Consider the following 13,992-nt stretch of genomic DNA (forward strand, 5'->3'; position numbering starts at 1 on the left):
GAGGAAACAACCTTGTAAGATTGCACATTTTCGGTGACCTTTTGTCTCATAAAGCAGTATAGGTATTGGCAACCCCGGAGCACTACAGAAGTTGAGCAATGGTTAAGAAAGGTGTGTGGATTCAAATGATAAGTAAGCTACACTAACACCTTTGCACTGTGTTATTTTGACTCCTTTTTAGAAATGAAAGCCCTGGATCTTGTAATCCTGGAATGGCTCCATGGAAATCTAGCTGAAGGTGCTGTATTTTGATCATCACCTTTTCACTGATGACTGTTGGGCTAACTTGGTCAGGTTTCCATCTGATACCAGAACTAGGCTGTGGGTGATCTTTCCCCCATCTTACTCTGGCTACTCAAAGTGATGCCATGAATACCAGTAAAGGTCGCCTGGCCCTTATCACCAGCACATCTGCTGATTTCCAAACGCCCTACTGTTAAAGACTTGCTACATATCCAATGTGAATAAAGCTGTAGGTTCTTTTGGTGAGAAAGGCCATGGGTGTTCCCTGAGGAAAGGAAGATATTTTAGCGCCTGGAGACGCAAGGATTCCATTTCAAGAGGCACCACGCCACACGGCGCGGCGTGACCTTAGTGTGTTAACAACACCGGATAAGAAAAACATCAGGCTGAACAATTACTACCTGCTCTCCTCGTCGTTAATGTAAGGTACATGTAAGGCCAGGCGATTTGGGGTGCAGTGAGGTGGAGCGAGAACCTGTCAAAACATCAACCTCACAAATGTGCATGCCGGCGGTTAACTAATTGTGCTGAACCTACAATTTGAATATTTATTTGTAACAATTTATTACGTGCTTAGTATTAAAAATCGCAATTTTATCATCTGTGGGGAGGCGAGCTTGCGTTAAACACATGCTGATTTCGTCTGAACCCAGTGAATTGGAATAGATAATCCCTTCACTGGCGGAAAACGCCTTCAAGCGCGGCCGACATCATAATACACGTTATACGAACGGCCTTTACCCTTGAAACCCCCTGCAAAATCTTTGTTGGTAATCGCAAACGTACCATGACTATATATTAAATGGACGCAACATTTACCTTCCTATACAATAGCAAGTTGGGCGACTCTTTTATGGGCCCGTTGGTTTCACTCCGCCGTCTGTGCCGTCCGGCCATTTTCTCTATCACAGTCTTCAGTCTCCTTGAGGAGGCAGCCAAGACAAGGCTGTGGGGTTATGTTCCTAAGAGGCTGGTATCGATCTGAGGCAGTATGTATCAGAGTATACAACGTCTCTGCTCCATATTGGAGACCTGACTGAGGCTGGGGAACAGAGATGTTTTCTTCCCGGGCGACAGAAGTACACCGCTCCTTACTGGTAATCAGGTCTCAGCCGAGAGGGCAGCTCGGATAGCGGTGGCCTGGAGCTATTGATGTGTTGTCTCCGTCCACATGCATCTCCCGAGGGTGCAGGTTTCCAACAGCTACCTCCGAACATCACTCAGCTCAAGCTCCTACTTGAAATGCTAAGGATGCGCCCGGCCTTGCTTATCATTCAGCGTGCAGGTGCGCCATGTTGATGACGCAACCGTCCACCAAAGTCGGCTGTTCATTATGCCTTTTGTTTTTGTGCATACGGACGCATTTTCCAGTTCACATCCCCAGCTTTCCTTATTTGGTTTTCGCTAATATTTGAAGAATTTTCATCAGGATATTACTGATGAGAGGGTATCCGGGCAATTGTCGTTTGATTGTGCCTGTTATTATGTTCACATGTTAATAAGAGGGTTATTTTGGGGACGTCATCCAAGGGTATCAGAGGGTTTCAACATACATGATTTCAAACCCGAGAAACCGTAAAAAAAAGAACAGTTCAGAGATCATGGATATAGCGTTTTATTCGTGGTAATATTTTAAACAATCAATCAAAAGAATGGAAGTTCTTCAATATCTGCGGAATGTAGTGAAGTCCGATTAATTCTAGCAAGGAGGTTAATCTCCTTGATTCTAGGTTGTCTATCGATTAAATATAATGTTACAAGCAAATAGAAGGAAAGCAAGCAAGCTCAAAAACGATTTGCATAATAATAACGGTCATACACAGATTAGTTTATATGAACGCCCCAAGAAACTCCCCTTTTCCAAAATACAGTCACGCATACGCGCTTACCCCTCTGTTCCACGAATTTTCACGTTTGACTTTCTGATTGAAATGTTGGGAATGTATCCAACAGATACGCCAGTGGGGGCATTCGGTTTCGAGACGACTCGGCACCTGAGACAACTCGGCCCTAGTCGGCACCATACTTACTCGGCACATAACTTTCATATTTTGCACTCGAAGAATGATAATCCTATCATTCCGGCAGCATAAGAAGTGACATAAAAATGTAAAAATCAATCTCACTCCACGAGGTAACGTTTTGGATACAAATTTTTAGGATACAAGATCCCCAAAACATGTTGCGGGCCGCGCCGGCGACGCCATTTTTTAGTTGTTATATCGGCGTTCTTTCACGATGTCACTCTACTTCTCTTCTATATCACCGTGTTTGCAAGTTAGTACAAATGAAAATAGATGTAATAAGCAGTTCAATATATTTTGTTGGTCATAAATTACAACTGTTTGTAGGTTTCAAAAACGCGTTGAGATGACCGATCTGATATAGACAGAGCCTCGGCCGTTCAAAGTTAACGTACCTTGAAGTGACGTTCAGAGCCTCAAAATGTCCGTAAAATTGTGCCGACTGTATGACTTACAAGTTATTGCAGTGAGAGAAATGTTTTGCAGTTAAACATCTTGCATTTCTCACAAACCTTCACAATTTTATGTCATATTCTTGGTGCCAAGTTTTCCCACTTGGCTAGGTGCCGAGTCGTCCCAGGTGCCGAGTTGTCCTGATACCGGGGCATTCTGCATTCACGAATTCAGAGTTAGCATCGCGTTACTGATACGCATACAGACCGCGCTACATTAAAACATCTCCTGACCACAGAGTATATCATAAGAAGGCTGATACACCGTTTGTAATTCCCCACTCGCCGGATGCCATGATAATCAACTATCAATCCTTGCGCGCCTGAGGGGAAGTTGGGTTGTATTCTCGTCGCCCCAGATAGTGCATCGTATATTTTTGATCATGCAAAATAACGTTCAGCCCATTCCCAGTAGCTCGTTGGACAATAATAAGGTAAACTTCACATTTTCGCGAAATCCCTAGGGTCACAGCGTCAACCAAATGGAAAGCCTGGCACGCGGTCAACTTATATTCACTTTTCATCCGTACCATTTGTTAAGGGGGGGGGGGGGGTGCTTTAAGGCAGCGATTCGTATGATGTGCGTTCAGCACCAAGGACGGCCCCGCTCCACAAATGAGCTTTGTCAGCGCTCCGTGTCCACAGTTTGTCTATCGATCCTCGTCCTGTACAGGTATACAATTACCCGGCCATTCTGTATATGGCCATGCCAAATGATCCACCCTCTTCCCAATCCTTTTGGAACCTTTTCAGCGTCGCGTTTGTAAATATTGATGAGCTTGTTTTATTTATTGCGACCTGGCTATCAGCCAACTACAGCCCTGCAATATTTTTCACATAATAAGAAGGAGCCTTTGACCGGTATAATCAAATGAAAAAAAAATAACCTGGTTAGTCATTTAAAGATAAGTGCTGATTGGCTGAGCAAACAGTGCTGGAGGTCCAGAGGCTGTTTGGGCTGCATGGCTTCTCGAGAGAAACTGACCAGTAGCTGTGCTGTTATCGCCATTTCGTAATAACATTTCTTTCTAGCAGAGAATTAGAAGGTATGGAGTTCAGAGGATTTCAACGATAACCCTAGATTTCATAATAGACATACGTCTACTCTACAGTAGGGCTGTCTACATGGCATGCATCGCGCTCAAAATCGATTAAAACTCGATAGAATTGTCATTGCTGAACCAAAGCACGACTTTGACTTCGTCTCGTTCATTGGTGAAAAGCGCGAACTTCAACTGTAGATATCTTCATTCGAGCTATACATACTAGTATATGTTGGTGTGTTGCGGGTTCAAAAGATTTGCCGATGATTATGGCTTGGCCTATTGGCCCAAGAGAAACAGGATCTGTAGTGTTGGTAATCTGCTCCTGTTGATTTAAAGAAACACAAGACAGTCCAAGGCTCAACTTCTGTGATGGATTCGCTGTTTCCCTTAATTAAGAAACTTTTCGTATTCTTGTGTGCGATATCGATCATCTCAAATATTCTCTTGGTCCACAGTTTTCTTCAGGTAAAGACCAATATTATTGTTTGTTTGCATCATATGCAAGTGATATTTATGGCATGAAAATGGACAATTGGCATATTTGATTACGATATTAGAATATCAGGTGGGTAGAACACCAGAAAACACACGATCCCTTGGGATTGGGCTGTTTTGATCCCGGGGGACTGATTTAACAGAATAACTGTTCTTTTTTTGGTTCGTGTTTTATACCCACCACATAACGATATGTGAAATGAACTAATCAGTTGCTTCTTTGTTGGCGGGTAACATTTTGCTCGGTACAATCAATACCACCGTGTAAGTGGGTTTATTTTAATCGAACCCGATACAGAACAATTGAACGACCCGAGGTCACAGATCCTAGTGAATAATTGATGCCTATCAGCCTTTTGTTCAGGGCAGTATACTATAACGTTACCTTTGAGCGCTGCACATTTATTACCATCACCATCACCATCTTACTTAATTGACTCAGCATCAGTTTTTACAGTACACTTTCGTCACACCACGACGGGAATTCGTGTAGGGACCGCCTAGGAGGTTGTTGCGTGGAAACTCAGCTGTACTGAGCGGGGTTGGTGCATCATACGTAGCTGTAATCCTACGAAAGTGGCGGCTCCAAGCATGCCAGTAGGTCGGAGGTTCTTCTCCGAATGGGAAGAGAGGCAGCAGAACGAAGAGGCCTTGGCGGAGGCCAGGCGACGCCGGGAGATGAGGGCGGTAACGACGGCCCTGGTGGTTCTCTCCAGCCTGACCATACTTGTGGGACTTGTGACGATAGGATCGGGCACAGCCGCAGCCTTCCAGCCTGGCAACACCATCGGCTCCGTTAACAGTCTGTCTGCTATTGCCTGTGGGATCTGTGTAAGTTACAAGAAGTGCTATTCTGAGAATATCTAGATTACAATGACTTTGTTATTAACGGGCACCACGTAGGGAACCAGAATATCACCTTTATTTTGCTGTAGCTGACTCCTACGCTCGTATCATAACCTTTGTCGCGGAAGTTACAAATAGAGCCGACCTCATGGATGATAGCCAGTCTGTTCATTATGCTGATTTGGTTTTGTGCCAATCATCCCGTCAAGGCGGTTGCACTGGCTTAATTGCCTCCCAATGTTTCCTTGCCTCTCACGAGTTTTCACCAACGTCAGAACCCTAGCTGGTACATTTGACAGTGAGCTAGTGGCGCAGCCTGTGAGTACCTGTGCATAGCGTCGAGGTATTTTTAACTGGCGAGGAGTTATCAATGATAGTGAACACCAAAGCAAGCCCTGAGCTACGGGATTTCGCAGATAAAGGTGCTGCATTATTAATGTACACATGTCTCCATCCTATTGTCGATATATAAGATGAGAGACATGATAATGCAACCTTAACACTTTCTATCGTAGCTCAAAGCATGTGTAATCATCACAGGTCCAAGAAGAATGGTGAAATTGAGTTACGGCAGAGACTGAACAACCTTTCAGGCTGACATAATCCACATTCGTCTATTAGCTGAGACCCGTTTTGTTAATGCGTTCCACTTAATTGCACGGAATGTTTTCATGCCGAATGATGTAACTTAACACTCAACTCGACGTGCTAGTCACGGCAATTTATCCGTGTTCTCACTGCAGTAAAGGTCCTATTAACTGTTGTTATCAGCTTACTAATGAAATATGGGATTTAAACATTTCTAAAAACGATTCTATAAACGATCGTATATATAGAGTCCGTACTGACATTTTTACCAATTTCAGGTATGTATACTGCGCCGTGTTGTGGTATTCCTGCGCACCTAAACCTCACACAAAACGATTAAGATGCGTATGTTTATTATGCGCACAAAGACTGTCAATACGGATCTAATACAGACAGTGACCTTCACATGTAGCATTAGACAGTCGTGTATATGGCTTTTCTTATGGCAATTTGTATCGAACAATGCATCTCATTAAACTATTATTGAACACAGTGCTAAGGTTGGGAAACTAAAACGAGAAAATTCCACTACGAACTGGAAGCAAAACAGCTAGTATTTTAACACAATTATGAATTGTTCATATGGAAAAAAATACCGCTAGTGTGTACAGATGATTCATGTATTTCAATTTTTGACAGTCTATGAAAATTCAGCATTATTAGCAATTTCTGCCATTTTCAATGTTTGCATCCCTTTTCCACAGTTCTTGTTCAGTGGAGTCCTGGGCCTGGTGCATGTGGGCTGTAACAACTCATCAGCCTGTCTGGTAAGCTGGACCTTTCCAAACAGTTAACAGCTGTAATAGTTGTAACCACTTATGATCCTTTTAATTTTACTATCGATATGGTATGTGGCATACCTCAGTTCATGAATCATTTATACAGTTAGTGGTATTTGCCATTATACAGAAAAAGAACATCCACCTACAAAACTATGATCACAAGTAACATTTTGTACACATTATTTCATCCCAATGTTTCATGGCAGAAAAGATATGACAATTGTGTCTAGCAAAAAGTTGATCCTCAAGCTTATATGGTTAACATCTTTTGATGAATGGAACACAAAATTCTGCATTGGAGGGAAGTTCTTCATTTACTACCATCCTCATGGCATTTTCTGGATTTTCATCACAACAAATAGAATTGTAGGGTACAGTCTGCAGGGAGCTATGTTGCCAGCTGGTTTATCCCACTCATTAATCTTCATGTGACCCATACACATGTGAAAGTTGTCTTTTCTGTAGTATGATCTATGGTAAAACAAACAAGCCACTGTTCTACCACTGCACTTTCAGTGAGCTTCTGATTTGCCACTGATGCCAATGAACTTCACATAACTGTTCATGCTCCCTACAGATTCTGTGCTTCACTGTGGGCTGCACCATCTCCCTGATCTTCAGCTTGGTGTACATCCAACTCCTCAGACTGTTTGTAGAAGACTTGGAGTCGGGGGAAATCCAACTTTTTGTTCCCACCAACTCCACCTTCCAGAAGGCGGTGACGGACCCTTTTGTGACAGTAGCTCTGGGGAAGACGTGTGTGGTTGCTGCTGGGATTGGTTGTGCCACCACCATTGTCCTAACCTTCCTGGCCTGTAGGGTTGCTTCTGAGGAGAAGAGGCGACTGTTCATGTTGAGGGAGGGGATCGACATGACAGAACAGCCAGATGATGCAGAGGTTAGAACAACTGCCATATGAGACCAACAGTGAGGCATCACACTAACATCTTCAGTTTCAAGTGAAATATTTTGTGCCTGGACAGAGTTGATTCATATCATCAGTATTGCACAAAATGTATCTGCAATAATGGACTCCATGACTGTTCAGCTATTGAACATTGTATTCTGTGGAAAACTATGCATGAAGTATGGTTGTAATTACTAGGGCTACTACATGTATATATGGTACTTACTCTATTTTCATGTACATCTTAGATAGCCTCAAGATGCATGATGTAATCAGGTGATATTACCTTGTAAATACAATATAACCCTTGTAAATATAGGAAACATTTGTAAGTCAGATGTGAACTGAAGCACTTGTTATAAGAGACTTCACACAAAATAATATAGACATATTCACATGATTATATTTTAGAATACTGGTAGTTGTCTTGTTTCAGCTGTAAAATGTCGCACAACCCAAATGAAAGTTTTTTTCACTAGCTAACATCAATATGGCAAGGGTACATGGCTGTTACTGCAAAGTTAGTTATTTCAGTCTACAGTAGTAGGGTATGGTGTTTTTATTACATGTAAATGCATGAGAGGTACATGTAACTGCAAATACCACAGCAATTAAAGTATCATGAGTATTTATGGTACATTGTATATTCCCCCCAATACCATATGAGTCACAATAGCTGCATTACAGGAAATGTTAATCTACATTTAGCTGTTATTTATTCTCTATTAATTTTGACAATTTATCTTTATTTGTGTAGTTCCCCTAGACCATCTGTCTGATTCTCTCCCACATCTTCTCATACATGGCTCGGTCCTGCAGAACAAGGCACAAAGTCAGGAGTAAGGACCAAATGTAACAATTTGGACACCCAGTGTACAAGTGTACAAATGACAGAACTTCTCTATGCACAACTACAGTAGAAATCACAATTCAAAAGTTCCTAGTTCCTTCATTATACATTTTGATAGCTTCTTACAAACAACATGGCATATACGTGACAGAATATATTGAGATGATGTTTACTCGAGAAACTAGAACATCCAACACCTAAGTGTATAATAGTCACAATTACAATATGCCAGTGGCCCAGTGCATTTTTGTACACCATACTGTATCAGTGGCAGGTGCTGAGGCAATGCAATGACAACTTGTAATTGCTTATAATCATGTGTCATTTACAAATCCCCGAGGAGCAGTGCCGGCAGTTGGAACACAGCCTGAGGAATCCTCCACAAATCCCCCACAGTGTGAGCTGCATGCTGACTAAGGGTTACGTGTCAGCTGGTGAGCCATCTATAAATCATCCATTGACAGCTGATGACAACACTACCTTAGGACACTCACAAATTCACAGATCTATACAATGTGGTCATGCACCTTTTCTGAAACAGAAGGCCTGACTTTCTGGAATGCCTTGTTGAAGTGTTGTAGGTTGATTCGGATTTGGCCAGGTGAGATGAAGTCTGTGCCAGACGCTGTCCCAGGATGCACCACAGACTCCCGTAATGCGCTCATGGCAGCCTCACGCACCAGAGCTGCCAGGTCTGCACCACTGTAGGGAAACACAACCACAATGTGGGGCATTTCCACGGGCAGAATGGAACAACCATTTCCTATAATTTATGGAGATACTTAAACAGTGGAAATATCATCTTGCAGCACTGTTAGTTTTTAACAACAGTAATCAAACAGCAGACTAATGAGCTCTTCATAATTCACTGGATGATTTATTAGGTAATAAAGCTAAGAAGCACCCTGACTGGTTGATATCTTAACAAACATCAGAATGTTGACAGAAGCAGAAATACATCATGCAGAGTTATCCTTGGGGGAAAGGCAATCAAGCTCTTTTCAGAAAATAAATGTGCCATCAAACATGCCTGTTACAGGACTGAGGCACAAAGGCACTTCATTTCCTTTTCTGGCGGCATGTCGTATTATATGTCAAGTAACCTGTCCCACAATAATACTGTATATTCATGGCATACAAGCCAATGCCTGTGTGTACGTGTTGTAGCAATTCAAGTCTTTACAATGACTGTTATACAAAAATGTACACCAGCACTGGGGATGAGTAAATACAAGGCGAGGAATAATGAACGTACGTGAAGTTATTACACTGAGCATTTCTCGCTATAGATGCCAGGCAGACATCCTCGTCAATGGGAGGTTTGGTGCCATGCTAACATTTGGGAAAAACATGGACAGTAGTAAGATTCAGAATATGTCAGTGATCATGCAAAGACAACATAACACAAATCAGCAGGTGAGATAAACTGGTTGTGTAAGACAACATTCCTATGTCCTATGATCCACCAACCTGATGAAATTATTTTCAGAAGTAACACAAATCCGCAAATCTAGTAGTATACAATATAAATACCAGAAATTAAAATTGCAATCAGAAGGCAAGTAGTCAAAACAGAGATACACTTCATGACACCATTGCTTATAACAGCCAGCTACAACAGACCTTTGTGATGGTGTTAAGAATAGCTTCCCTGTCTACTTCACTGGGCAGCCCAACAAACAGGAGCTTGTCCATCCTTCCAGGCCGCAGCACTGCGGGGTCTATAATATCTGGACAAAGAAGGTGTTGGTCAAGGTTAATATCCATTGTTAAGATGGTATGCTATGTGCCAATATGAACTTGAACATCAAAAAAAAGTTTAGATGCAAACTGATCAAAGAAATGCTACTGCAGTTCCATACCTGGCCTGTTGGTGGCGCCCATGATAAAGACCTGTTTACGAGCCTCCAGTCCGTCCATCTCCGTCAGCAGCTGGTTGACAACTCTGACTGCACCACTGGACTGCAAAACAGGAGGTTTTTGATTTAGTGAACACTTAAAAACTAGAATTCAATTCTATTACATACATGTTTGCAATAACCTTACTCCATAAGAAACAACATATAAACGTTTATATGCATGTACATGTATGAGTTGATTCTAGTATTTAATAAAAACCCTTGGCTTCTTACCAAGTCTCTATCCTTAAATTTCAAACTATGAAGCGTCTAGAATATTTGCAGCGCACACTGGATCCCATAAGACCCATGATTGTGTATTAGCAGAGCAACTTAACGGTGTCTGACATCCTACCTCCCCAGCAGAGGACCTCCTGGGACACAAGGCATCCAGCTCATCAAAGAAGATGACACAAGGTGCCGAGTTTCGGGCTCTCTGGAACACCTGCCTCACAGCCCTCTCACTCTCACCTACGTACTGCAGCAGACAAAAAAGTAAGCCAAAGTTGGAAACATATGCAAGCAAAGCTGAACCAAACAGGGAATGACTGTTTTTAATTCCACTTTCTAATATGGAAAAACGAAACATCTTTTTTGTGTGTGTGTGTAGGCTGTGTGGCCGCCGGCCACTGTGACACAGAGTCTTATATGAGAGCAACATACCAGTTGATTCCCTGAGCATCTACTTGTCTCCACTACACATGGTTACAAAAACAAAATACAAATAGAGCATAGCTGAAACTGTTCCTGTAATCAACTTTACCATGTTGAGGAGTTCTGGGCCCTTGACAGAGATGAAGTTGACTCCTGACTCATTAGCAATGGCCTTGGCCAGGAGGGTTTTCCCACACCCTGGGGGCCCAGCTAGCAGCACCCCTGGGGGGTTCACCAGCCCAAGGGACTCAAACTTTTCTCTGTGCTTCACTGGTGCCTGGAACACAAGCATTTTACTTGTTCATGGGACATTTGTAATAGATTTATCATAAAATTCTCCAACAGGTCTCTAGACCGATTTCGTGACTCATTCCAGATCTTGCATGATTCAACAAAAACAAGGCTGCTTTGATGCAAAAATCATTTATTTTCCAGTGAAAAAACAATGAAAATACCCATTTTTACTTCTTAAGATTTGCATTTGAATGCATTATATCATCTTTTGCTCTTTTATCTGTATAATCATCATATCATCTTGTATCGTATCGTATCGTATCGTATTGTATCATATCTTTCTACACCATTACTGTACATAAAACTGACAAGTATGGCCATAGTCAATTCCTCCCTGATGTCCTGCAGGGCCCCGATATCATCCCAGGTCACATCAGGGATGGTAGCAAACCCTTCTCGTTTAGCAGAGGGCTGCATTGTGGTAAGTGCCACCTGTACAAAACAACAAACTGCTTAATGGAAAGTATGTATATCACTGTGTATTGCAACTTAAAGTCCAAAACCTGGTTCCAGCCTGGGACAGACTGTAGACAAATACAATAACTGTACTTGCTGCATGTTTTCATGTTTTTTTTGTCTTTATTTTCTAGAATCTTAGTAGATTTGTCTGACCTGGAAGTCTTCCATCTGGATACTGAGATTCTGCAGCTGCTCCTGTGTCAGTGGAGGCTGATCCTTCAACCAGCTCAGGACTGTGCATGGAGAGGAAAGGAATGAAGCATTGATAATGCATTGGTCATCTGTAGATTTGATAATTTTTTTGCAACATTGCATATTGGCCAAAGATCATTGAAAAGATTAGCAGCTTTACATGTCACAAATATAGCTTAAGAAACTGAATCTTCATTACCTGATATCCTTGAGCCAGGGGATTCCATGGATAAAGTACCTGAATCAGGTGCCACACTAACATCTGCATCTGTAACAGTGACCTCACTGTTTCTTCTTGATTCTTCTTCACGCTCAGTAAGAATTCTGGGACAGAGTAAAATCAGTTAGACAACACCGTTGATGCACTAGCTGGAGGAAACTGGTGACATACATTGTACCATTAATAGTTCAAAATCTAAAATAACTGGTTGCCTGGAGATGATAATTCTTTGCTTGATTAATTTTTTGCTTCTTTCTCACTGTATTTGATGTTGATGAATCTTTTTTAAAAACAGTTAACATTGCTACTACTCCTGAGTACTGAACATGATAACAGTGTTTCATGTTATTGTTAAATCAAGTACATTGCAAAATTACTACCATACAATTTTGTTTTAGTGAATAAAAGTAGTCCAGTTGCCCCTGTGTACATAACCACCGACCTGTTGATAGCTGTCATGGCTGCCTCCCTGCACAGGGCACTCAGGTCAGCCCCCACATAGCCAGGTGTCAGGTGTGCCAGCTGGCGGTAGCTGAAGCCATCAGACAGCCGTAGTTTCTGGCACAGCACCTGCAGAATACTGACACAGGGAAGGGGCATTGATGCTCTGTCAGAAAATGCTTCAGCACTACAACAGACAGTTTGGAAGGTAAGAGCTTTACTAAATCTGAGATGTTGCCAATGAGAATGATAGCAAATGGATGTCATGATAAAAATACTGTGTAAAACATGTTTCAGTCTAGTAACATATTACACAGAATACCCGTATGTCTTACCCCGCCCGTGCCCTTTCATCAGGAATGCCCATGGAGATTTCCCTGTCAAACCTGCCTGCCCTCCGCAGAGCTGGGTCCAGGAAGTCAGGTCTGTTGGTGGCTCCGATCACCAGCACATGGGCACTGATGTTGGCACTCAGATCTGTGCAACGACATAACAGTTAGTACACAGTACTGTGTTTGAATTAAGATGTACAACCTGTATTTTTTTCACCATGTTACAACACTACTATTATTTCACGTTCACAGATAGCATCAGGTGATGAGTCTACCACAGGTGTGAAGACTGACCATCCATGCAGGTGAGAAGCTGAGCCACGATCCTCCGTTCCATCTCCCGCTGGGCTGTCTCCCTCTTAGGTGTGATGGCATCTATCTCATCAATGAACAGGATACAGGGGGCACAGGCCTACAGAAGGAGTAACAAGTACAGTTACATGATGGTAAAACTGATGAGAAGTTACATTTAAAAAAAATGCTACTATGTATAGACAAGTACATGTAGAGGTGCCTTACCACTGCTTTCTCAAACAAGTCCCTGACTTTCTCCTCAGACTCTCCAGACACTCCAGATACAATCTCTGTAGCAGCAATCTTCAGCAGGGGTAGTTCCAGCTCCTGGGGACAGAGAGACGTAACTACTGTATGCATGTATGCTGACTTCATATATATATTATATATATATCACATACAGTAACTGTAAAATGTAAATGCACCATTTCAATGGTCAAAATTGAACCCCAATCAAACCCCTTAAAAGTTTTCAATTTCATCATGACTTAATTTGATAAAGAATAAATCTTGAAAAGCAGATGTATGCCCCCTTTTTTTAGCATAGTCGCATCGTAGTTCTCATGTTGAGACTTGACATGTAGTACCTACCCCAGCTATTGCATTAGCCAGCAGAGTCTTGCCACAGCCCGGTGGTCCGTGCAGCAGGAACCCCCGGGGTGGGGTGACTCCTAACGTCTGGTACACCTCAGGGTGGCGCAGGTGAACCAGCAGCTTACACACCTCCTACAGGAGAATAATCAGGGAGGGGTGCCATATGTCTTTATCACATAATCACATAATTCATGGTGGCCATATCCTGTCCCCTTTGATATGCATATCCAATGTGTATTGGATGTGTAATGTATATTGGATGTGTATGTCAAAGGAATGGAAGCAATATTTCAACTTTAACATAAATGGAACCTTGTTTGGGCATTCTTTGATAACCCGAACACTGGGAGCACTAAAGGCTACAAGAGAGTCTATCTATTG

General features: G+C 42.3%; 3 protein-coding genes across 4 annotated transcripts in view; 1 reads left to right on the forward strand and 2 right to left on the reverse strand.

Annotated features, from left to right (window-relative positions):
- The window catches only part of LOC118412464 (regulator of G-protein signaling 7-like), a 25,620-nt gene extending 23,443 nt beyond the window's left edge, over positions 1 to 2,177 (reverse strand). The window contains exon 1 of one of the 2 annotated variants that reach the window (XM_035815343.1): positions 1,063 to 2,177. In XM_035815343.1, the coding sequence (XP_035671236.1) occupies positions 1,063 to 1,140 (78 nt within the window). In that variant the 5' untranslated portion in view covers positions 1,141 to 2,177. The remainder of the gene's footprint in view (positions 1 to 1,062) is intronic. The other variant, XM_035815350.1, reaches the window with a different exon arrangement.
- A 1,837-nt stretch (positions 2,178 to 4,014) lies between these two features.
- LOC118412717 (transmembrane protein 196-like) lies at positions 4,015 to 8,020 on the forward strand. Its single transcript, XM_035815748.1, has 3 exons — positions 4,015 to 5,091; positions 6,399 to 6,461; positions 7,054 to 8,020. The coding sequence occupies exons 1-3, from the start codon at positions 4,852 to 4,854 to the stop codon at positions 7,393 to 7,395; spliced, it is 645 nt and encodes a 214-aa protein (XP_035671641.1). The 5' UTR covers positions 4,015 to 4,851; the 3' UTR covers positions 7,396 to 8,020.
- LOC118412119 (nuclear valosin-containing protein-like) overlaps positions 7,546 to 13,992 on the reverse strand; it is a gene marked incomplete in the record, with an annotated part of 8,962 nt that continues 2,515 nt past the window's right edge. The window contains 15 exon segments of the mRNA XM_035814763.1: positions 7,546 to 8,196; positions 8,761 to 8,935; positions 9,489 to 9,565; positions 9,857 to 9,963; positions 10,096 to 10,195; positions 10,487 to 10,609; positions 10,895 to 11,062; positions 11,389 to 11,511; positions 11,692 to 11,771; positions 11,930 to 12,054; positions 12,393 to 12,530; positions 12,727 to 12,868; positions 13,018 to 13,135; positions 13,243 to 13,344; positions 13,609 to 13,724. Coding sequence (XP_035670656.1) covers positions 8,146 to 8,196; positions 8,761 to 8,935; positions 9,489 to 9,565; positions 9,857 to 9,963; positions 10,096 to 10,195; positions 10,487 to 10,609; positions 10,895 to 11,062; positions 11,389 to 11,511; positions 11,692 to 11,771; positions 11,930 to 12,054; positions 12,393 to 12,530; positions 12,727 to 12,868; positions 13,018 to 13,135; positions 13,243 to 13,344; positions 13,609 to 13,724 — 1,745 coding nt within the window.

The sequence above is a fragment of the Branchiostoma floridae genome, chromosome 1 (genome assembly GCF_000003815.2).
Source record: "Branchiostoma floridae strain S238N-H82 chromosome 1, Bfl_VNyyK, whole genome shotgun sequence".
Classification (NCBI taxonomy): domain Eukaryota; kingdom Metazoa; phylum Chordata; class Leptocardii; order Amphioxiformes; family Branchiostomatidae; genus Branchiostoma; species Branchiostoma floridae.

What these genes read in the sequence shown, in the direction of transcription:
- LOC118412717 (XM_035815748.1), top strand. Translation starts at nt 4,852, where the DNA reads ATGCCAGTAGGTCGGAGGTTCTTCTCCGAATGGGAAGAGAGGCAGCAG. An exon ending in CTATTGCCTGTGGGATCTGT is followed by an intron (nt 5,092 to 6,398) that starts GTAAGTTACAAG and finishes CCTTTTCCACAG; the next exon opens with TTCTTGTTCAGTGGAGTCCT. An exon ending in ACAACTCATCAGCCTGTCTG is followed by an intron (nt 6,462 to 7,053) that starts GTAAGCTGGACC and finishes TGCTCCCTACAG; the next exon opens with ATTCTGTGCTTCACTGTGGG.